The sequence below is a fragment of the Carassius auratus genome, chromosome 26, assembly GCF_003368295.1.
Source record: "Carassius auratus strain Wakin chromosome 26, ASM336829v1, whole genome shotgun sequence".
In the NCBI taxonomy this organism is placed as follows: domain Eukaryota; kingdom Metazoa; phylum Chordata; class Actinopteri; order Cypriniformes; family Cyprinidae; genus Carassius; species Carassius auratus.
In genome coordinates this window covers 19,107,959-19,133,148 of record NC_039268.1, presented here as the reverse complement: position 1 = coordinate 19,133,148, position 25,190 = coordinate 19,107,959, and the positions used below count along the sequence as shown (strand labels likewise).

Sequence of the window (25,190 nt, the reverse complement as noted above, 5' to 3'; positions counted from 1 at the left end):
ACGACTTCATACAGAGAAGTTCTTGTGAATATGTGCCATATGCAGAGTTCAGAAAAAGTATTAAGACAGCTAACAAGCACAGCATTGTACAAATTGTAATATTTTAACTATGAAACCTGATTTTAGTTTGTTCTTTAAAATAATTCACACACAAGCTCATGTCACCTCTTACAAACTTCTTAACTTCTTCCCTGTATTGCAGGGAATGCAATACGTGGAAGATTACTTTGCCTAAAAGGGATTTTAATTGATTAATTTTATTATGCTGCTTAGTTGAATGCTTGCTTCTGATTGGTCAGTTATAGTGTAAAGTCATAATATTTCATTACATTCTATATACAATAGGAGACCTATTAGGAGAGTATATTGAAATATATAATTACAAACCATATCTAAAATATTAATTAAGCAATATTCTGAAGTAGATACCTATTTATTAATACATATATTCAATAATGTATTTTAATACAAAAAATATTTACAATAAATAAACTTGTATAGAATAAATATTTAATAAAAACAAAAACTTAGTCTGCTATGTGGGATGCTTGGTTCTGATTGGTCAATCGCGGCATTAAGTCATATATATATATCATATATTCTTAGTGAAAAGTGAAAAGAACTGAAAAATATATGGGAATTTATGAATGTTTTGGTCTTGTACTACTTGGTTTGGACTCTTTTGCTTTACTGACAGCAAGCTTACATGATCCTCTCAAATGATGACTAAAAATCTTTCGATGTGTTCCACAGATGTGAAAAGGAAAGAGTTGGATGACAAAACTGAGCAAAATTGCAGCAGTAGACTGCTGACATTGTGTGCAGTGAGGTTTTGTACTGAGTCACATGCCTAGACATGGACACCAGGTACTGGACATCAGTTCCTGTAAGTGTTTGTTTGTGTGCTTAAGAGAACTAAATCATTCTTTTTTCTACTTTTTTCTACTCAGTGCCTTCCATAATCACTCAGGCTAGACATAAACATGCACCAGAGACACTGCATCTTTTCCACCCATGAAAAAGAACACAGGGCATGATGGGTAAGCAGCGTGCCCAGAATCGTTCTGCTCGCTTTCCACTTTATACAGCATGGAGGATACATCTAAAGTGAAGCAAATCAAAAACATAAAGACTTGGAGAAAAGATAGCACATTTGTTACATGTGAATTTTGAGAAATACATTTAAGACAAACCTTATACAAATGACCGTCCATGGAGCAATATTTCAGTTTTACTTTCTAAATTTACCACAATTTCATCATGTCATGAGTTATTTTGATCAAAGTCTTTTTGGTTCTAAAATTGTTAATTATTAAAATAAAGTACATGAATGTAAATAAATAAATAAATTAATAATATTATCATTTTTTTTAAATGCTTTTTTATTTATTTTTACATTTCTTTAATTAGTAACAATTAGTAAACATTTCATATATTTTCATATATACATACTTTAATCTAGTAATTATGTACTTTCCTGAAGTTTTAAATTTTTTTAGCATGTATAAAGAGTATGTTATTCTAACTGAACAAATATGAATTTAATAATATATTTGAGATAAATATATTATTTACTGATGAATAAATATTTTAAGCATTATATTATATATTTTATGTCACATTCATATTTAATCTTGTTAAATATTAATATGTTGCTAATATTTAATAATATGAATATTTCATTATTTCCATTATTGCATTAGTTAAACCTTATTTAGAGGCCTATTTTAAAATATGTAAGTATACTCTCTCTCTCTCTCTCTCTCTCTCTCTCTCTCTCTCTCTCTCTCTCTCTCTCTCTATATATATATATATATATATATATATATATATATATATATATATGGTTAGATCATTCCAAATATATCTAATGTTAACAGAACTTGTTTAACTCTGAACAGCTGTGAACTCTGACAGTTACCTGGGGGTTCATGACTGCGCAGGTGATGCTTGCATTGTGCCAGATTTCCCGACACTGACGCAGAGACTGGAGAGGGTGAGATCCCTCCCCTCAAGCCCCCAAACACACACACGCGCGCGCGCTCCCTCTCTCTCTACATAAAATCCCCCTTTAAAAGAGCAGTCGTCCCACATCAGCTGGACGGCGGAGGTTCATTACAGTCAGGGGAAGGCAGTTGAAATACAACCGTGTGCAAAGGCAATCAACCCCCGCGAACCTCTCCGCGCCTTCATCTTTAGTGCGCAACAGAAAACACTGCACATTGACACAGGTGTTCTCCGTAGCGGGTGAAAATGACCCGTATCTCAGTAAAGAGGCTTCTGCTCCTGCTGTGCATCGGGGGATCTGTCCACTGTATGCCAAAATCTGCAGGAAAAAGTAAAAGACAATCGCAGCAACAAATCAGTCTGGACAATGTCTACGAGGAAGCCAGGAGTTTAGCGATCCATCAAAGTAAGTTCAGTTTATTTATTTGGGGCGTAAAAATTGCATACATAATTTTAAGATCCAATTATCACTTTGAACTAACTAACTATTAACTTTTGCCTCAGTAAACCCATAATTTGCTGCTCATCAATAGTTAGTAAGCTAGTTGTTAAATTTATGTATGGGGTAGGATTATGGGATGTAGAATAAGGCCATGCAGAATAAGGCATTAGTATGTGCTTTATAAGTAGTACTAATAAACGGATAAAATGCTAGTAATGCATGTTAGTTAATAGGGAAAAAAGATATTTAAAAGAGAGTGTGACCAAAACTTTATATCTATATATTTAGATTATAAATAAGACCACTGTACACGGAAGAGATAGAAAGAAGGTGTGTTAAAAAGTGTATTGTTTTTACTTTAGCTGGCTGCAACGAAAACGGTCGATTTTATAAAATGAACGATCAGTGGGAGCGTCAGTACATGGACAGCACTCTCATCTGCACTTGTGAGGGGGCTTCAGGGATCAAGTGTGAATCCAAACCTTCAGGTAAGCGTTTTTATCATTCAGATCTTTTTATTCTGAGCTTCTGAGATTATGTTTAAGTTAGCATTTATGATTTACTTTGAGGGCGCAATAATGGGCAATTACGCACGTAGCCTACTGTATGCGCGCCTAACGAGTTGTTTGGTCAATATCTGTAATTAATTTGAAGCTTCATTTAGGTGATGCATTTGCAGTATGACATAGGTGAAGATATATATGGTTAATCTGCATGTTTTGTCACCTGTAGCCGAGGAGACTTGTTATGACAAATTCAATGCGCGCTCCTACCGAGTCGGAGAGACTTACGAGCGACCGAAGGATGGCATGAAATGGGACTGTACCTGCATTGGCTCCGGCAGAGGCAAAATTAGCTGCACCATCGCAAGTAAGTAAACGAAAGGAGGAAAAGAAGCAAGAAAAGAAGAACTGTACATTAAAAAAATACAAAATAATAATCCAATATTAAACTATCCGCTTTTTCTTGTTTCTAGATCGTTGCCATGAAGGAGGAAATTCATATAGAATCGGAGACACCTGGACCCGACCACACGACACTGGAGACTACATGCTTGAATGCGTGTGCCTTGGCAATGGAAAGGGAGAGTGGACTTGTAAACCAGTTGGTGAGTCAGTGTTTACTCGCACTGTACATTTGTCTTTGCAAACTAATGGCTATTCCTCTAAATCTGTATAAATAGGCTAGTCAAGTTTCGCAAGCAGTTACAGAGCAGATATTATTATTATTTTTTTTTTTTTTACAATTTAAAAATTGCATTAAATCTGAATTTCTTTGAAATTTTATCCACATTCTTTATGAATGTATGTATGTATTTATTTAAAAGCCCTGTCATTTGTTTGTTGCTTGGTTGGTTATGTGTATATGCACACTGAGATGAAACTACATGTGAAGCTTTTTGGAAATTTGACATGCCACACCCAAGTGGAAAGAACAAGATGCTAAGTTTACTGTATCTTCACAGCGGAGCGCTGCTATGATGAATCGCTGGGATCTTCGTACGTGGTTGGTCAGACATGGCAGAAACCCTACCAAACCTGGATGATAGTAGACTGCACTTGTTTGGGAGAGGGCAACGGACGCATCACCTGCACCTCGAGAAGTAAAAGTTCATTTTCAATATTGCATGGACTCAGCATCAGTAGAAGCACCTTTTTGTTGTGTTTGTTGCTCAGTAGACGCCTATTTATTTCTAAGGTCCTGCTTTTTTCTCCAAAGCACAGCAGTTTTCCATGTCTTCTTTCATGACTTCATAGTTATTTGTGTGGCACACCCTTATTACATAATTAACAATGAGCTCTGCAGAAATGCAAGTCACAAGGAAAATTACAGTGCACACTTTCCAGGCCTATTGAAGTTAAAGTCTTGTAATGAAAGGAAGTGGTGGGGGTGAACAAACAGTATTACGATCTTGACTTCCTTCACCTTCTCTGCTTGGAAAGTGTCGGAAAACACTTCATCATGGTCATAAATAAAGACAACCTACTGAAGTGTGACGGTGTGGAGGTGTTTCCTAAACAAGCTTGTGCCAAGCAAAAGTGGGGAAAAAAGGGTTGATTTAATAAATGTGAATGTATCTTATTAAATAGGATTTTCCATGTTTGCAATGTGCCATTTGTCACCTTAACTTATTTCATTGTCGTTTCCAGATCGCTGTAATGACCAGGATACTAGAACCTCATACCGTATTGGTGAGACCTGGACCAAAACTGACTCCAATGGAAACAATCTGCAGTGTCTTTGCACAGGCAATGGTCGTGGAGAATGGAAGTGTGAGAGACATGCTTCTTCCCATGCAACAACTGCCATTGGTACGTGTACAAAATATGCTGTCAGATAGATGGAAATGTGTTATTGCATTATTAAATTCCAATTCTCTGTGCTTTTGTGAGTTAGTGCTCACATGATCACACTGAAGCCGATGAAAGGTGCAACATTTGTTACATTTTATTATTTGCCTAGATAATCTGTAGCATAAGTGTGTAGGAGCCCCGATGTTCATTACATAAACCAAAGGAGACCAATTGGAAGATCTATCTAAACAACAACAACAACATCAAAATCTAAAAGGATCCAAATGGAAATTCCAATGAATGAAAAATAATATAAAACAAAATCTAGATCCTAAAGCACATATATCCCAAGTGACCAATAAGTTGCTTAATAATCTTTTGAACATATAGTCAAAATAAGTCATTTTTGTAGGGTCATGTATCTCATGATCCCAATGTGACTGGTCCTGAATTTGATAAAAAAAAAAAAAAAAAAATCCAAAAGGAAGTCTTTGGAATATTAATTCCTAAAGGGGATTTTTTGCTATAGCTTCAAAGCTTGTCTCCGTTGTCTTTGTGACTAGGTTCTGGCTCTTCTGCGACTCAAAGGGTTTCACAAGTGATAAACCAAGTCAATGTCCTGACTGAACTTCTTGAGGAGGGCAACTGTAAAACTGATTCTGGTGTGTACTATTCTAATGGCATGAGCTGGATCCGAAGTCAGGGCAGCAAGGAAATGCTTTGCACTTGTGTTGGAGGAGGAATCAGCTGCGAAGAGCAAGGTGACCTTTACCTATTTCAATTGCATTTAGGGCTTCAGGAAAATGTTGTACACTTGTTATGTAATCAGTTCTCTGAAACCTTGAAGGACATGCGACCAATGTAGGTTTAAGTAGTTTCTCACCCATTTGTTGTATTTTTTCTACTACTTTTGTTCATAAAAAGGACTTTACTTTATGCATTTGGTAGATGCTTGATCCAAAGCAAATTACATTTTATGGAATACAATTTTTACCAGTTAATGCATTTCCTGGGAATCAAATCAGTTTTGCCATGCTCTACTGTTTGAGCTACAGGAAAAAGTCCTAAAACAAACTGTTTTGGTGCAAAGTGGATATCTCCGAAATGAGTATACAAGTTTAAATGTTTTGATTATTCGAAACACCCCAGTGCCATTATTAAAGTTGTCCTCTCCTTGATTTATGCAGATGGACAGTCCTTTGTTTACGGTGGCAACTCCGGTGGGCAGCCATGTGTGTTCCCATTTGTTTTTAGTGGGAACACCCACTACTCTTGCATCTCTGAGGGCCGAACAGATGGGCAGTTATGGTGTAGTACTACATCTGACTATGATAGTGACGGCTTGTACTCATTCTGTACCCGAAAGAACCGTAAGTGCATCTCAGAGCCTCTTTCTTTATAAATCCTGAAGACTTTGACTTAAATCAGCAAACTACCTAGTTTTTGTTGGTTTCGACCAGCTTAGTCACACTATATGGTCTTCTTGGTAAAACCGGTTGACCAAGTGGGCAAAGCCTTGGTTGAAACCAGCATACAATAGATTTTCAGTAGGGTGCAGATTAATGTGATGATTCAAGATTTCACTTTTGGTTTGTCTGATTGTTCCTTTTTTTGGTCTTTCAGAGCTTGTGACGACTCGTGGAGGAAACTCTAATGGTGCTCTGTGCCAGTTTCCCTTCAAGTATAATGGACGCAACTACACAGACTGCACATCTGACGGCCGCCGTGACAGCATGAAGTGGTGTGGTACCACTACTGACTATGATTCAGATCGGAAATACGGATTCTGTCCCATGGCTGGTGAGCATGTTTAATCATTTTCGGTAAATGTACGGACGCTGAAGTGCAGGCACATGTAGCAAATGTTGCACTGCCAGTTATCATTGGAGATTCTTGGTCCTCCTTTCCGTTCTTTCAATCGTTTTACGTATACGTTGACATTCCATGTTCATTATTGTGAAACCCGCGAGACACAACAAAAACACAGCTCCGATCACAGCATCCTCCATCCTCCTGTTGTTAACATTGTTCTTTTTTTGTTAACGTTGTTGATTAATGCCGTGCACAAATTACATTGCTGTCAATCGGCATATGTCACATCCTAGTACACACTGTCTGTGCGAATGCAACCCTTTAAATAGCACTAGGAAATAGTTTGCTCAAAATTGTCCCAGTACTTTAGTACTATACATTAAGTTCTGGAACTAAAGCGGTGCGAAAGGCCCTTATTTCCTCAAAGGATAGTAGAGGAAATGTTTCCTGTAATAATTGTGCTGTGAAGTGATTCATTGCGACCAATCGCATCCAAAATTTAATTTTTAGTTTACATAATATATGTGTGTGTGTACTGTGTATATTTATTATGTATATATAAACACACACACATGCTTTTATATATTTAAGAAAATATAAAATATAAATATAAAAAATATATAAAAAATGTGTATGTATTTATATATACATAATAAATATATACTGTAAACATACATATATTATGTAAACAAAAACTGTTATATTGGATGTGATTAATCATAATCGTTTGACAGCACCAATTAATAGGTTAAAAAACATATTTTATACATTAAAACATTTAAATTTGAGTACACTGTAAAAACTGAAAGATTTCAGCACATTTTTGCATAAAAGTCACTTTTATACAGTCACAATATAGTTTTCATGTACTCACTTTGTCACTATGCATTGTTATATGTTTAAATTATTGGTTCTTTTTAATACATTCAGCTGAAGTCACATTTTATAGACATTAATAGCTTTATTGGCCTTAACTGGTCATTTATGTGCCCAGACCATGACACTTAGTGGCCTGCAAATGAGTTCTTGAGATGTATTTAAAAGCTATTAAGGGAGCTGGAGTTTTTAAGGCCATGTAATGGGGTACTGATTTGTGGCTCTACTGACTGGATCTATGGAGTCCGCCCTGGTCAGGGTTTTAATCCTGGCTCTGGTCCAGACCAGACAAAGTTCCTGGCTGAGTACCAGGGAGAATGAGATCAGAATGAACATGAATCATTGTGTGCATTCAGAATAGATGTGCTTGTTGTAAGTTTTTGGATGGATTTTATGCAATCATAAATTCCCTTTCTTCATTTTAACCCAGCTCATGAGGAAGTCTGCACCGTTAATGATGTCATGTACCGTGTGGGTGATGAGTGGGACAAACGCCATGAAACTCTTGGTCACATGATGCGCTGCACTTGCCAGGGCAACGGACGCGGAGAGTGGAACTGCATTTCCCACACTCAACTCAGAGGTCATTAAACACAATTATCTTACAAATATACTACTGATATTTCAAAAAGTAGTTCTGGACAAGACATTAGATTATGCCATGGCATTGTGATATATAGTAAATAAAAAAATACATGGAATATATATTCTTATATATGTTTTATCATTTTATTTACAATGATATTTATGCTCATCAAGACTGCATTTATTTGTCAAAAATGGTAAAAATATTATTACAGTTTAAAATAGTTGTTTTCTACCTAGATATATATATATAAAAAGTAATTTATCTCTCTTGCAAAGCTGAATTCTCAATGTCATTACTCCAGTCTTCAGTGTGACATGATCCTTCAGAAATCATTCTAATATGCTGATTTTATACATTTCTGTTTGCTATCAATGTTGAAAAAGTGTGCTCAATTGTGCTGCTTAACACTAACAGATTTATATATATATGTACTTTTTTATTGTTTTATTAGAGTTAACAATATAAAGGTCTTTACCTTTCTTTAGATAGTGTCCAAAACTATGTTCAGGTTCTACCTACAGATTAAAATTGGAGTATAAAGGGTGCAGATCTCCCAAATTGCTTCCAGATTTCCCCTTTTGTCACTCACAGCCATCGTAAAGTTACTAAAAAAATAAAAATAAATCTTCTCTATTTCAGACCAGTGCGTTGTGAATGGACAGACATATGATGTTAACGAGACCTTTGATAAGCGTCATGACCAGGGCTACATGATGAACTGCACATGCTTTGGCCAAGGCCGCGGTCGCTGGAAATGTGATGCCATCGGTAAGCCGACACTCTCTCATTTTGCTGCTATGTTCAGTGTTTTGTTCAGTTTTCTTTTTCTAACCTTTTCTTCAAAATGTCAGAACTTCCTTTTATATGTTGACAGTATTTTACTCCATGAATAGCCCATGCTTCCTTCAATTCAAATCGAACAGACCCGATTTAAACATTAGTTTTTGTTAACATAGAGTTTTAATGAAAGAAAGGTTACTTTTGCTTTGTTTACAAAAAACATTTAATATTTTTCTTTAGACCAGTGCCAGGACCAAGAGACCAAGGTTTTTTATCAGATTGGTGAGACATGGAACAAGGTCATCCAAAGCATCCCTTATAGATGTTCCTGCTATGGTAACGGCATTGGAGAACTGTCCTGTGAGCCTCTGCAGTCTACCGGTAAGAGATCTCATCTCACTACAAAAAAAAACTACAAAAAGCTAACATAACTAAGATTGACTGTGAATTCAAAGGCAAGAAACAGGACATCTGTTGTTTTTCTCGCAATTACCCTCCTTTACAAACAGTTGATTATGCATTTTTCTTTTTCTTTTAAAAGTCTCAAATGGTCCCACTGAACGATTTCTCATCTGTCGTTTACAATCAACAATCTCTTTGAAATTCAGCAGATATAGCAGATGTCAACCTCCTTCTAATGTCTTTACAGGGGGAACATTAACCAGTTGAAGTTAGCCAGATGGGACAGGTGTTTATGTATATTTTATTTTCTTCCATGGAACATGGATTTAGCAGAACATCTAGGCTGGCCTTTTATTTATAATAAAAGTATATAAAGTAGGGTTGTCAAGCTTCAGAAAGTACCATTAAGTATAGCCGAATGATATCGTGGTGTGAGAAATAATTGTTTTCCATTGACAATCATGCCTTTGAGCACCATTGTGTTAGAGCTCTTACAAGGTTTTATTTTTGTCTGTAGTTATGGTACAATTGTGCAAAATATCAAATGTGATTCTCAAATACCGTCTATAGCGTTTAATACCATGGTTTACTTTTAATTTGCAGTTCTGTGCAACCAAAAGGCCTGTAGTAATGTTAGACAGGTTGCCGTTTGTTAGCTTTTGGCCTTTTTTGAGGAAAGTGTGAGTTGTATTTTTACAACCTTCAATAGAACCAAAAAAAAAAAAAAAAAGAACAGCCTCAAACCTTTACATGATTGTCTTTAGCACTGTATATTGAAGGTTGTACTTTTGAAGGGCCACTGTGAATTTGTATCTTGGTGACCATCTTACTGTTTTGTGTAATTTTGGTTTGACACCACAAAGGAAGATATATTTTCTGCCGGAGGTGAAGAGGACAGAAGAATTGTTCAAAATGACCTCACTGCCTTGAATTGCATGCAGCTGTTAACCAAACTCTGTAAAGGCCTGGGGATAATAAAGGCTAAAGTGGGTGTGGAATGTTATGGCCGGGTGTGATTTTTCACACCGCACCCCTGCAATCATCCTCCAGACTATTTAACACCCCTCACTTAACAAACTGGGGTAATTTTGCCCCATTTTCAGATGCGGCCATACAGCAGATTTATATATATATATATATATATATATATATATATATATATATATATATATATATATATATATATATATACGAAACAGTTTTCAAAGACTTTTCTGTTTTCTATGATTTCCTTTAATTTCCGAGAGAGTTTATCACCCATTTTGTCTCATATTCTCTATTAAATACAGTTGCAGAGAACATGCCCTATACAATATGAAACTATCTAATCAGTTAACAATCATTAATGTTTATTCTCCTCCTCAAAAGCTCCTGTTCGGGTCATCATCACCGAAGCTGGAAATCAGCCAAATTCCCATCCCATCCAATGGAACGCTCCCTCGTCTGCCCACATTACACAATATATCCTCAAGTGGAGAGTTGTAAGTCTTTGTGTTTTGCAGTCTCACGTTATGAAGATTTTCAGAGCTGAATTTTTATGGAGATAGTTTTATGTCGATAAGGTAGAGTACAAAAGCATCGACTGTAACCCAGATTCCTGGAACGAGAGACATTTTGTCCCTTCATTGAATGTTTGTGTAACTCTGACTGCAAGGGATGATCGCCTATGCTAAAAGCACAGGATGAGATTTCATCATACACAAACAAGCTACAGTCCTTGAACTTAAAAACACACATTTACTCTTCAGTCTGAAACGATGAAACATTGACTTCAGTGGAAAGTTGCAAAATTGTGCATTTAACTAAAAGAAAGAGGCTTTTCAGAATTGTATTTATTTTTTTTCTGCCAGGGCATTTTTAAGTGCAATTTGTCTGAAGCTCTGTTTGAACAATATTTAATTTTTGCAAGCCAATGTACATTCAAAAATATCTCTGGAATGTACTTTCAATTTACTTGATTCTGAATACCAAGAGACTTTTAAGAAACTGGCAAGTAAGTAAAGTAAACTGGCAAGTAAATTAGCCGCTCTTTGTTACTCTGCAAGCTATTTCAAAGGCGTAAATGAAGCAGAATTGTTTAACAAGAAAAGGCAAAACAAAAATATTCATGCTAGTTTTACCACAGATTCACCTTTTTGAACAAGATTTTTTAGCTTCTATATTTTTCAGTGTGTAACCTTTTCATTTCCCAGAAAAACACACGGACAGCCTGGAAAGAGGTAACCATTCCTGGGAACATCAACTCACACACTATTTCAGGGCTTAAACCAGGTTTGACCTATGAAGGTCAGCTGATCAGCATTCTACGCTACGGACCGAGAGAGGTCACTCGCTTTGACTTCACCACTACATATGGCTCTTGTACGTACATGTTTAATTATTTTCTGTTCTTTAGGAATTTCAAAAACTTTGCTTATGAAATAAAACATGAAAACTTCATCCAGCATATTCCCATTTCTGCAGTGGAAAAAACTGAGGGTGAGACCACCCAGCCTCAGCCAATAGTGGATACCTCAGAGTCCGTTACCGAAATAACCTCCAGTAGCTTCGTCATCTCCTGGGTATCTGCATCCGAGACAGTGTCTGGATTTAGAGTTCAATATGAACTCTCTGAGGAAGGAGCCCCACAAAAAGTGATTGGTAAGTATTGTAGGAGACCTGCAACTTGTTAAAAAATGAATAGGAGAAATAGTAATGCTCAAATGGACAGCAGTGAGAAGAAACACTCCAACTTCAGAGCGAAAGAAGCTAGATTTCTAATACCAATCTTGTCCAATTATAATTAACTGAAATTTGAACGTGGCTTCGTAACATTTTATTGACTTCATAATTACCCTTTGTTTTCCACAGACCTCCCGAGAACAGCTACATCAGTGAACATTCACGATCTTCTGCCTGGCCGTAGGTACCACGTCCAAGTTTTTGAAGTCAATCCAGAAGGAGATACAAATCTCATCCTGACAACAACTCAGACCACTGGTAAGATATCCACCACTGTGACAAAATCAACTTTTTGAGATCATTTAACAGCTATGAATATTTCCTACTAGGCATGAATTAGTTCCATAGCATTCTTTGTTGCTCAATTTTTGTTGTTGGTTTGATGCTAACATTGAGTTGCCACAAGAAGTGGTTGGTAACGACAACAAAAGAAACATTTATTTTGTTCAAAACATTTAACATCCATACATTAAAATGATCAGATTGCATTGCACATTCAAATTAATCGACTGTCTATTCACAGCACCTGACACTCCAACTAATTATGAGGTCTCAAATGTACAGGAGACAGCCATCACTATCAGATGGTCCAAACCCAAAGCACCTATAACTGGTGAGTAACATTTGTGTACCGATATCATGCAAATAAGATTGTCTTTAAAGTTGCATTTATACTACATCTGCAGATAATGTATGAATGTGGAATAGGTTTTAACAATTTTTTCATGTAATGTATTTTAACAGGCTATCGTGTTGTGTACACACCCTCGATCGAGGGCAGCAGTACTGAGCTCATCCTCCCTAATACTCAAACATTTGTGACACTGGGTGACCTTCTACCTGGCCTGTCATACAATGTCAGTATTTACTCAGTGGAAGACAACTTGGAGAGTAAACCTTTGGTCCTACAGGTCAGCACCGCTGGAGTGCAACAGCCTGGTAAGAGTTCAGATGATCTATCTTATTTTATGTCTGTACTGGAGTTCAAACTACTTTTTAAGAGGCTTTTTCTCACTCTTCTCTAAGCTTGTGAAAGTTTCTTATACACTTTTCATGTCTGCCAGTTTTATGTCTCTTCTCGATGACACTAGCAAATGCCTGAGCTAGGAGATTTAGTGCTTTCTCTGAGCCAAAACAACCTTAAAAGGATGGACTGGGAAGCTTTGAGCATGTCTTTCTGTTCTTGTATTGCCAGTTGAGGTCTTTTAATCAGAGAACTTTGTAAACTCTTTTCTGTTTTGCATGATTTTGCTTTCCTTTCTTGAAGCTAACAGAGTACTCGTTTTGAACTCCACAAAAGCATGCACTGATGATACAGACATTCCCAAATTAAATAAATATTTAGTAGTACTTGTTAAACCAAGCATCACTATTTCTCTTGCTTTTAATTATGGTTAGGGGCTCCTAATCCTAGCTTGCCCAAAGTGTTTACATGGTAATTCCTACCTCCCCTTGTAGTAGAGCACCAAAATATTGTAATTTTGCTTTCAATCTCATTAACAGAGGAGGTCCAAGCTCCCACAGACCTGCAGTTTTATGAAGTTACCGATGTCAAGATCACCATCACCTGGACTGGTCCTCCTAATGAGGTCTCAGGATACCGCGTGACCTTTGCACCCGTAAGCACAGATGGCCGGGCCCAGAGACCACTTCAGCTTCCCTTGACCCAGAATGCTTATGCCGAGCTCACGCACCTGCAACCTGGCACACTGTACCGCTTCCATATCTATGCAGTCAACAGAGGAGTGGAGAGTAAACCTTTGGTTGGGGAGCGGTCTACAAGTGGGTGGCATTCAAATATTTATCTTTAAGCTAATCATTTTCTAAACTGCAACTCACAAAAGAAACTGAATCAGTTTATAGTTAAAAACATTTTGGTCAACTTTTCACCACATTTCCTTCTCAGAGCCTGATGTCCCTACTGACCTGCAGTTCACTGACATCACTGATGACAGCGCTCTGGTCATCTGGTCTGTCCCCAAAGCTCAGGTCACAGGTTATCGTCTCTTCATCAGCATGGGCAGCTCTAGTCCCAAACAGCTGAGGATCCCCGGCCACGTGTCTCAATACAAGCTCACCGACCTTCAGCCTGACACAGAGTACATAGTCACCCTGCACTCAGAGAAAGGGAACACACTCAGCGAGGGAGCCACTGGTTACTTCAGAACATGTGTGTAATGTGTGAAACAATAGAGTAATAGTGCTCTCCTGAGCCTAATGTGAAACCCTTTTATTTTGGCTTTTGTTCTTCAGCTCAGCCAACAGGTAATGCTCCTCGATTCAGCACAGATGTCAACGATACATCCATCATTGTTACCTGGACCCCAGTACCACGATTCAGCTATAGGGTATAAACACTGTATTTTTTATTTTTCTACCACATTATTAGTTTGCTGTGTAAAACAGTTGAAAAGAACTAAACGATATTGTAAAAAAAATTATAAATTGGATGGAACTTTAGAGATTTTGCATATTGTTCTCAGGAACTTTGGAAATGCATCATCTTTCATTGGCATATAAGAGGTCTTTGTACTATTAAACATCCTGCAAATTTCATAGCTTAAAATGTCCTCTTCATAGTAAACAAAACACTTATTTAATCAAGCTCCAAAAACTGCTCGTTTTGGTTCCATTGGGGCAAGGTGATGCCACATAGGTTCAGTCGTTTGCATAAACACTGCCTCCAGAGAAAGACATTGGCGAATAGTCATCTTCTCACCATAGGCCCCAACCATCGGCATTGAGTGCCTAACGGCTGACAAAATTGGTTCAAGTTGATAATTTATGGTCATATATGGAACACTAGATTGCCCTAGAGAACAGTTGTTGTTCAAGATGATAGACCAACTTGGATCAGCCATATTTCACCATAAGCTGTTATCACCAGGATTTTGCTTGTACATTTTCAAAAAACAACAACAAAAAAATGCGTATTTCTCTCAGATGTCTGTGAGGCCCAGCCAAGGTGGTGAGGCTCCCAGAGATGTGACCTCTGGAAAAGGCACTATTCACTTTTCTGGTCTGACTCCAGGATCGGAATATATCTACAGCTTGCAACCCTTGTTCAATGGCCGAAAGCATGGCAACCCTTTCACAAACAAAGCTGTGACATGTAAGTTACTGATAAGTCTAATTCAAGTAAATTTGATGATGCCCAAAAGGTTTTAGAACTCAAATGCCTAGGTGTTTTTTAAGAGTTCTAGTAGATCTGATGAAAGACATTAAACAAATAAAGAGATTTCTAACCTCAGAGTACTATAAACATTTTCTAATGTTGGATTTCATTACTCTTTGCTGTCACATTAGCCCTATCCCCACCAACTGACCTAAATGTGGTGTCTAACCCTGTCACTGGCGACCTCAATGTCAGATGGAGCAGCACCAAAAGTCCAGGTAAATATTGACTGTACACCCACTTCTTATCCTTGTTCACCCTTTCTTTGAAGCATGCTGGTGGACCTTGGCTATTTGTGTAGGCGGTGTGTATGTGACCACTTCAAATAATCAGTTTAAATTCTTCCAAGAATTATCTGTTCTTGCAGTCATCATTTTCTCCCAGGGTTTGTAATGTTTATTGCATTTAGTGCATTTAATTCTAATCCTATATTCATTTGTCAACACTATGGTATTCTTTGAAGAGCCTTATATTCATAATGCTATGGTATATGAGTATGGTAATACAGATGGTAATACAATCTTTGGACCCTATTAAAGTCACTATACTAGTTTGCAAGTGTCAAGTGTTGTTAAAATATCTCTTCTATCCCCTTAGATATCACTGGCTATAGAGTGACATGCACACCAACCAATGGGCAGCATGGAAATACTATAGAGGAGAGTGTTCGAGGGCATGAAACCTCATGTACCCTTGAGAACCTCAGTCCTGGCGTTGAATACAATGTCAGTGTCTACACTGTTAAAAACCATCTGGAGAGTGAGCCTATCTCAACCACCATTACCCAAGGTAAGACCCCGTCTATAGTCAACAAATTAAGGTAAGTTCAAGCCATGCTATGCTGGATCAGAACCACCACGACTGATCCAGAGAATCACCTGATTATGGATCCATAGATTTAAAAATTTGCCCCCTCTCAAAACACAAATCCAACCAAAATGCCAATTGCTGCTTTTAAAGCATATATGAATAATAGACTGTTGATCACAAGTCTACTTCTGAAATATCAAAAGTGAAGTCAGGTCTATTAGTTAGCCACAATGGTGATAACTCATGACTCACAACTCATAGGGCTCCAACCTACTAGTCTCCAGCCCAAAGATCAGTCTCCATCCTTGAGCTATATCTACTTCACAACATAATCTTGCTTCTGCTCTAGTAAGATGCTACAGGTCCTTTTAGAGGCATCACACAAACCCTGCAAAGATCCATAAAAACAGTTGCATTTAATATATTAGAATAACTAAATTAAATCCGGGAATTTCTTCTTTCCAATAATTCCTTGGTGTTGATTAATCTGCTTGTGCATTATGAAAATAATTGTGTAATTCTCAACAAGCATGGCTGTTTCACTTTTGGTTTTAAATGTTTGAAAATATATACTGATTTTAATAGCTGATATTTAATTTATTTAATAGCTGATAAAAGATAATGGCTTGGTTCTATCACTCTTTTTTGTAGTATGCCTAATTCAAATCAAAAGCCTATTCATTTTCCATTATTGTGTGCATGTCTCTTTTGATGATTAATCATTTGTTAGCACTGATGGCATGAAAACAGTAATTTGTTGCTTGTCTTAATTAGTCATTGTCATTGCCTTTGTGTTTCTCGTCTCATCTCTCCCTTTCCCACAAATGCAACTTTGTAAACCAATTAAAGATGTGCCCAAGGTGGGTGATCTCAGCTTTGTTGATTTCACGGATACCACAATTGGAATTAGATGGACCCCGCTAAATTACACTGCAGTTACCGGATACCATATTATGGTTGTTACGGCCGGCCAGAGTTTTCCTATTTTGGAGGACGTGGTGAATTCCACTGTAAGCTATTATACCATTCGTGGACTGGAGCCAGGCATCAATTATGACATCAGTGTGTCGACCATTGCAGATGAGGCAGAGAGTGTCCCCTCGGTGATCACACAGCAAACCCAAACCGGTGAATTATCCTACATAGGTTTCTTATTGCATTTCAGAGGGCGGGGGTAAAAGCAGAGGGAAAGGAATGGAGAATATGGACATAAATGAGAGGCTGAGACCCTCATCATTCACTCAAGCCACTTCATTTCATTACTTACAAGTCCGGCTAGCCAAGATTAACAATTTGCTATTTCCCAATCTCAATGCAGCTTTTTGAATAAATCGTATGCTTATATCTGAATATTGATGTATTTTGTGAATTTTTGCATTTTTGGGGAATGCATTATTATAAATTCCACTTGGTGTGGGGTATCATATTGTTTGTATTTACTGTATACCTTTTTCATGTTAATAAGAAAAGGTCAAATGGCACATTTCTGGCTACTTATTTTTATGCTGATAAAGTTTTGACTTCATTTATAACTTCACTGTCTCTCAATCCCCTCTTGTTTAGCTATTCCATCCCCCACAAACCTAAACTTTCCTGAGGTGGGATCAGACTCCATGCGTGTGTCTTGGACTCCCCCTTCTGTTCAGCCATCTGAAATTAGCCGCTTTGTCATCCGCTACCATCCCACAAAAAATGACGACACTCAGGAAGTCAATGTAGGAGGTGGCATCAATAACTTCCTCCTCCAGAGTAAGGGTTCACTGATGCTTTCATTTAAAGATCTTAATTTTAACCATGTGCATCTTGGAGTCTAAACACTGATTCTGATCTTTCTCCATTCAGACTTGCTGCCAAATACACAGTATCTGGTAAAAGTAGTGTGCGTCTATGATGACAGAGAGAGTGGACCTGTAACTGGTACTCAGAAAACAAGTACGTATTTGTATATAAGAAATGGTGTTCAGTTTTTAGTTTTCTTACCACCCTCTGTTTTAGTCCGTTAACTCATCCACTTGATTTTGTTCCCATCATCCACACAGAATTAGACTCCCCAACAAATCTGGACTTCTCTGATGTCTCTACCAACTCATTTACCGTGCATTGGATGGCTCCACGTTCCGTCATTTCAGGTTACCATCTACGCTATCAGCCAACCAGTGGTGGTCGTGCTAAAGATGAGAGGCTTCCCCCGACGAGAAATTTCTTCACACTGGTGAACCTGGCTCCTGAGACAGAATACACTGTCTATATTTATGCTGTCAGTGGCAATACAGAGAGTCTGCCACTTACTGGAACTCAAGCAACTGGTAAGAGGTTAAAAAATTAAGGATTTGTTTAATCATATTTGAGAGGTATAATGGTGCAACTCTTGTTTCTTCCTGTAGTCTCTGATGCTCCCACTGACTTGGCCGTGACATCCTCCACTCCCACTAGCATCACCATCTCCTGGGATGCCCCTGCAGTTACTGTACGCTACTACAAGATCACACATGGTGAAACAGGTATGACAAAGTGTCTTTGTGGTGTTGTGTTCCGTTTCTGCAAGTTCACTTGAACTTGTAAATGCAGCTGATTTCTTCTCATTGACTCCTAGGTGAAAGAGATGCACCCAGAGAGTTCACTGTTCCAGGAACACAATCCACTGCCACCATCCAGGGCCTGCGTCCAGACACAGATTACACCATCACGTTGTATGCTGTGACAGGCAGAGGGGACAGCCCAGCCTCCAGCACACCAGTCATCATCACACACAGGACTGCGGGTGGAAGTAAGTACTCATGCTCAACAAGACATCTGTATCTATTACAGTGTCTGATCATTAGCTTGCCACAAATTTCTTGTGACTGTATTGTTTTTTTCTCCATTCTCAGGTGTTTCATCCCCATCAGATTTAGATGTTACTGATATTCAAGACAATACCTTAACTGTCCGCTGGAGCCCAGCTAGAGGTCCCATCACAGGCTACAGAGTAACAGGAACGCCCAAGGGTGGGCAAGGTCCTACATTCTCTGAGCTGGTTGGCCCTGGTGAGACATCTCTTGCTCTTTAACTTTTTATCAACATTTATTACTATTCATAACCTTTAAGTTAATTTTGGAAGAACTGGTTCAGTTCTTGGACTTGATGTAATAACTATTCTATATCTGCCATTTCAGAACGTACAGAAATGACCATCCGTGGCTTGGTTCCCACATTGGAATATACAATTAATGTGATTGCTCTCAGCCAAGAAGGGGAAAGCACCCCCGTGGTCCAGAAAGCTACTACAAGTTAGTGTGTTTTTTTTTTTTTTTATCTTACATGACTTGTTAACCCTTGAAATCAACTTGTTAAATCAACTTTCAAACCAGCAACCTTCCAATTAACATTGCTGAGCTTTAGCCACTATGCAACGCCACCTTAAACATACTTCCTTAACTGTATCCTTCCAACTCTCTAGCAAATTCACAGCATCCAAGAGATCTGACCTTCTCTGATGTGGACTCCACCTCCATGCTTGTGTCATGGGATGTTCCACGCGTTCCAGGAGTGACCTCCTACAGGGTTCTGTACTCTAGTCCAGAAGAGGGACAAAGGGAGTACCAACCAGCTGTAAGTGGTCGTGATAAAAGCGTGGTTCTCCAAGGTCTGCGCCCAGGAACCATGTACAACATTAAAGTCATTCCCATGAAAGGACATACTGCAGTCCATGCTCTTGAGGGCATTCAGCAAACTACCCATGAGGAGACTCAGCCCACTGGTATGACCTGTCTGAATACAAATTAGCTTTCAAGCTAGTCAGTTAGATAATGGGGTTGAGTCGCTGTCCTGATCAATCCTGATTCTTGTCCCATTACCTTTCCCAGCTGTCCCTGCTCCTATTAATATACAGTTCTCCGACATTAGTCCATCTTCTTTTGTCGTGACATGGCAAGCACCCAATGCTAGGCTTTCTGGCTATCGTGTGGTGGTATCACCAAAGGATCATGATGTCCCAGCCAAAGAAATGAATGTTGCACCAGATTCCACACACGTCTTAATACCTGGGCTTATGGTAATAGGTTCTACCTTCTTGTAATTTACAAATACATTTAATCTTTGCAGGCACAAGTATAAGTAGAAACCTTGTTTACTGAATCATGACTTGGATATTTCTGGCCCAAATATCTGTTGTTTACTTCTAGGTGGCCACTACTTATGAAGTTCAGGTCTATGCACTGAGAGGTTCAGACAGAAGTTCTCCTCTCACTGGAGAATGCACCACCGCAGAGAGTAAGTGGGTTACCAATATATTGTATTACAGTATTGTGATTTTTATTTGTTTTCCTATATTAAATGGAAACTATAATCTCATTGACTCTGCAGATATAACCCCTCCTCGCCGAGTCCGTATCACTGATGTGAAAGACACTTCATTCACTCTCGCATGGCGTGTTGTCAATAATGAGCCAATGACAGGTTTCCTTATTGAAGCCATACCCAAAACTGGAGGTCACCCCACCTTCAGGCAGACTATTCCTGCTGACACCCGTACCTACACTGTCACTGGTAGGTTACCATACAATCCATAAATAGCCCCTTATAGGCCATCTGTTTCAACATTAATGGTTAAGCACTGTTTGCTCAAAAAGTAAACTGGCTCTGGTATTGTAAACTTCCATGGTATTTAAAAAATTACTTTTAAGATTACCGTTTTATTACCATCATAGTAGTTTCTAAAATCTATGGGGTTACCATGTTTAAAAAAAAAAAAAAAAAACATGTTGGGACTATTACTGTTTATTGAAAGAAATGTATTCCATGCCTCAGGTTTGCAGCCATCCGTCATGTATGTGGTCAACATGTACACACTAAATGGAAATACTCGAAGCCCTCCTTACACAATGACTGTAAACACAGGTACAACTAAGCAAATCTGCCAATGTGGAAAGAGTAATATATGCATATATATATATATATATATATATATATATATATATATATATATATATATATTAATGCTAATGTATTAAGTCTAAAAATTAACTAATACAAATTTTCTAGTGGGACCTTAAACTTTATTTTTGTCCTATATTGTCACCCCTTGGCCAGCTGTTCCATCGCCGACTAACCTCCGGTTCACCTCGCTGACCCCCAATTCCATCTCCTTCACTTGGCAAGCCCCTCCAACACACATTACAGGATATTACATCACTTATGAAGAATCAGGTGGTTTGCCTCGTGAGCTTATACGCCGCTCTGATGTTGGCCAGAACTATGCCACCATCACTGGTAAGACCCAGAATACCAGATGTGATGTACATAGATGTTGGTAAATTAGGATTGTAAAACAAAATTTATGATGCACTATGTGACCATATTGTGATATTTTAATAACAGATCTGAAACCAGGCACAGAATACATCATAAAGATCTTTGTCCTAATGAATAGCCATAGAAGCGCACCACTGGTTGGCACGGCCACAACTCGTAAGTATTTGCTCAAATAAAAACATACATTTTCTTAATTTGTAAGTCACTTTGGATAAAAGTGTCTGATTAATGGATAAATGTGAATACAGAATGTTAATGCACATATTGAGACATAAGGTGTACTCCCTTATGCTTTGTTTCTGAATGGTACAAGCTAGCGAAAAGTGTTTTGCGAGCATGATAGCTACTGCTGCTGTAGCAATTGAAACAGATACAGCACCTTTTGTTGAACTAGCCTACAAAGGATTTTATAAAACCTTGATTATGCTGGCTTGCATTTCACTAGTATCCCTGGCAAAGCCATACATTTTCCCAGTGCTTAGCTTTTTAATTATGAAATTCACTCAGAACTGAAATGCTAAAATGATGGTAAAATGCATTTAATGTTGCTCAACTGATGCACTATGCTGACTGGACTGCTAGCTCATCACAACACAGTTTAATTCATTCAAAATAAGTGTTCCCTCATTGGACTACTATTGGACTATTATGGACAAAACCCTTTGATAAGTGTTTAAAGGGCTGGTCCATACAACGGTTTCACTCTAAGGAGAAGTATATTCTTGGACTGAATCTAACACCATATCCAAACCAAACATGATGCAAAAAGTTCCTTTAACAATTAAAAAAATCACAGACAATGAGACCATATTGGATGTTTAATAAAGAGTTTTGAACAAATGGGCAGGAAACAAACAGACAAACTGAAAATAAACAAACATCCTGCAGCTGAAGACAGAAACTCGCAACTTGACTCTCAATCTGTTGGTTTATATATATATATATATATATATAATTATTATTATGCATTATATATAACTAATGCACATCATCCTCAATGTTTAACTGAAAACCATTGGTAAATTTTGAAAATATTCTTGGACCAACTGCCCTTTAAAACGATATCAGCAAGTACTGCCATTACTTGACGGAATCTTTGGTGCCTTACTGGCTGGTAGATGCAACTGTGGCTGCCTCTTTACCTGCTGCTTTGCTTTTAACACCTTTTTCCCGCCCAGAGCTGACCTCTGATCTGCCCGGTTTACCCCACCACGGTGGCCCAGACAAGTTGGATGTGCCTGAGCCTGACAAGGTTAATACATTGGTTCCCACTGGGGATGCACACGGGCAGCATGTGGAGTACACAGAATTCAATAATCAGCCCAGTCAACCAAACAGAGGCTACCAGCCTCACCATCGTCAAACAATCCCTCAACCTAACCAACCCCGACCCCAGCCTTATGTGCCTCAAGTTGGGGAGACCCTAGTCTACATCCCCAAAGTGGGACCCGATGGGGTTCGTGTGCCTCAAATTATTCAGGTTAGTGAGAGGCCTGGCGATGGCCATCCTTTTGGTTTTCCAGAAGACAAGACTGGAAGACCACAGGAGGCCCAGACCCAGACTACCATCTCATGGAAGCCTTACCAGCAAAGTTCTGGTTACCTGGTGTCCTGTCACCCCTTTACCCATCCAGATGAGAAGATGTTTCAGGTGAGGACCTAGGAAGGATTTATTGAAAACTTTAGATGAATGCAAAAGAAAGAGGTCCCATATCTTCCTTTATCACCTTACCCTTCACCCTTTCTTGTTTTGCAGATGCGTGTTCCAGGAACAACAACAAGCGCCACCCTGATCGGTCTCACCTCTGGTGCCTCGTATAATGTCATTGTGGAGGCCTTGAAGGGAGACCTCAAACACAAAATTTTGGAGGAAATGGTCACTGCTGGAAACACAGGTCAAGGATCAACATTGATGAAGGCTTAAAAACACAAACGCTTAAAATGCTTGTCTGAATGTTTCTTGATTTTGTTCCCAATAACACCAACAGTTCCAGGAGATGGTTCATCTAGCAAGGACTCGTGTTATGACACCTTCACAGCCACTCACCATGATGTCGGACAGGAATGGGAGCGCATGTCTGACACCGGCTTCAAACTCTGGTGCACATGTCTCGGTCTGGGAAGTGGACATTTCAGATGTGACTCTTCCAGTGAGTAACTTGTGGATTTCTTTCCTGTATACAATCCTGTTTGAGTGCATCTACTCTAAATATCAACTTTAAACAGAATGGTGTCATGACAATGGAAACAACTACCGCATTGGTGAAAAGTGGGAGCGACAGGCAGAAAACGGTCAGTTGATGAGCTGCACTTGTTTGGGCAATGGCAAAGGAGAGTTCAAGTGTGAACCACGTAAGTGCTTCCTCTAAAGACACTATAGTCAAGTTTATCACAGTCAGTGGAATTAAAAATCTAGCATTTTCTTATAGATGAGTCTGTATGTTACGATGACGGAAAGATGTACCAGGTTGGAAACCAGTGGCAGAAAGAATACTTAGGGGCCATCTGCACTTGCACATGCTATGGCGGACAGCAGGTAAGACCAGAATGTATTTTATGCCAAAACATGAAGAAAATTTTAAAACATGTAATAAAATGCAAATCAGTGGGGGTGTTTCAAAGTCATATGCTTGAGTCTGGTGAAATGGATTGTACTGTATATGTGCTGCTCCTCAGGGCTGGCGATGTGAGAACTGCAGAAGGCCTGGTGCTGAGATTAGCTCTGACCTGCTCCAACCTGTCCGCTTAAACACTGGCCAGAGGATGGTGAGTAGCAGCTTTCAATCATGCAAGTATTTCAAAAGACAAAAAGTGTAATATTTATGGTAAATGTTCATTGACAATATACATCACATATATTTGAATGTAGGTAGATAAATACTTCTGCTTTTCATTACATAACATATTCCCTTTTGTTCTTCCAGAACATCCAATGTCCCATTGAATGTCTAAGACCTGAGCTTCTTGCAGATGCTGTGGCCAATGCCAAACCCAGACAGTAAAATTGTTTCTGACCAAACTGCACCATGACATTCTGCCCCCCCATGCATCATTTCATTGGGACATGCAATAAAGATGTGATTTTATGAGAACATGCTAATCACATACTGCATTAAAACAGTTTATGTCTCCACTGCCGCCCAGCTGCTGCTTTACAGCAGCTGTTGTGATGCCATAGTAACAGCTGCATTTATTCACAGCCTTTGATTGGTTGTGGTTTGGTTGAGGAATTTCAATGGCTTTTACACATTCTGTCTGCTAGTGTGTTTTATACAAATCAATAAAAAAAAAAATGACTGCAATGTCAAAACGATATTTCTTATTGCAGTCAGTTAAACCCATTTGTCGAAACCGTAACTATAACAGGAAAGTGTACTTTCTCTGTTAATATGTTAAGAAATATTATAGATATTTGTGTGTGTGTGTGTGTGTGTGTGTGTGTGTGTGCACAGCTTTCTAATCAATTAAATTTACAAATCAACCTAACCATTATTGTCAGAGGTTTTCAGACTTTATTAATTGATACAGAGGCAATCATGAGACTAAGTAGTAAAAATAAGCACTGTTTTATAAGAATGTTAGCGCACCACTGGGGGTACACTGAGGTACCAAAAATTAAGTCTCAATGCATCTTTAATATACTTATTTTTTCAACATGGCTCATTGATTATTTTGGGTCAGCACTGTTTTCAGATTGATACAAATTTTAATTTTCTAAATTCTCTTGAGTTTTTATCCCCTTCATTCAGAAGTGTTTGGATTGTATAGAACGTTATTTTTGTCTCATTTGATTGTCATCGTTCTGCTGTCTACACCATTTCTCATTACTGTTAAATCCATTTTCTGATATATTGCAAGACTCATGACAAATTGTATTTATAAAATGTCACTAAAAATAAATTCTTTTGGATTATTTTGAATAAAAGTAAAGAAACCTTGCAAATCATGTCAACAAATGCAAATAAACCCTTGATGGAATCTATGACAATC

General features: G+C 38.3%; 1 protein-coding gene across 4 annotated transcripts; it reads left to right on the top strand.

The window, feature by feature from the left end:
- The first annotated feature begins 2,071 nt into the window (after positions 1–2,071).
- On the top strand, positions 2,072–25,190 carry LOC113044581 (fibronectin-like). 4 transcript variants are annotated; one of them, XM_026204679.1, is made up of 46 exons: positions 2,072–2,413; positions 2,812–2,937; positions 3,182–3,319; positions 3,426–3,557; positions 3,915–4,052; positions 4,600–4,761; positions 5,307–5,504; positions 5,931–6,113; positions 6,367–6,543; positions 7,862–8,014; positions 8,660–8,788; positions 9,041–9,181; positions 10,571–10,683; positions 11,395–11,563; positions 11,666–11,842; positions 12,053–12,181; positions 12,447–12,536; positions 12,668–12,862; positions 13,427–13,705; positions 13,830–14,093; positions 14,177–14,271; positions 14,867–15,035; positions 15,230–15,316; positions 15,696–15,887; positions 16,758–17,036; positions 17,472–17,657; positions 17,751–17,840; positions 17,948–18,214; positions 18,293–18,409; positions 18,502–18,675; positions 18,779–18,934; positions 19,064–19,177; positions 19,348–19,647; positions 19,754–19,941; positions 20,072–20,159; positions 20,253–20,435; positions 20,697–20,786; positions 20,979–21,158; positions 21,267–21,356; positions 22,724–22,851; positions 22,957–23,095; positions 23,189–23,350; positions 23,427–23,552; positions 23,630–23,736; positions 23,877–23,966; positions 24,125–25,190. In XM_026204679.1, exons 1-46 carry the CDS (start codon positions 2,254–2,256, stop codon positions 24,200–24,202), a joined length of 7,128 nt encoding a protein of 2,375 aa, XP_026060464.1. In that variant the 5' UTR covers positions 2,072–2,253; the 3' UTR covers positions 24,203–25,190. The 4 variants fall into 4 exon arrangements, with proteins under 4 accessions (XP_026060464.1, XP_026060462.1, XP_026060465.1 ...); XM_026204677.1 differs by having other exon boundaries at positions 22,379–22,851; XM_026204680.1 differs by lacking the exon at positions 16,758–17,036.

Bases quoted from the DNA above. Each gene is read 5' to 3' on its own strand.
- LOC113044581 (XM_026204677.1), top strand. From the start codon at position 2,254: ATGACCCGTATCTCAGTAAAGAGGCTTCTGCTCCTGCTGTGCATCGGG. The intron at 2,938-3,181 runs GTAAGCGTTTTT...TGTCACCTGTAG, and splicing joins GTGTGAATCCAAACCTTCAG to CCGAGGAGACTTGTTATGAC. The intron at 15,888-16,757 runs GTAAGACCCCGT...AACCAATTAAAG, and splicing joins CTCAACCACCATTACCCAAG to ATGTGCCCAAGGTGGGTGAT.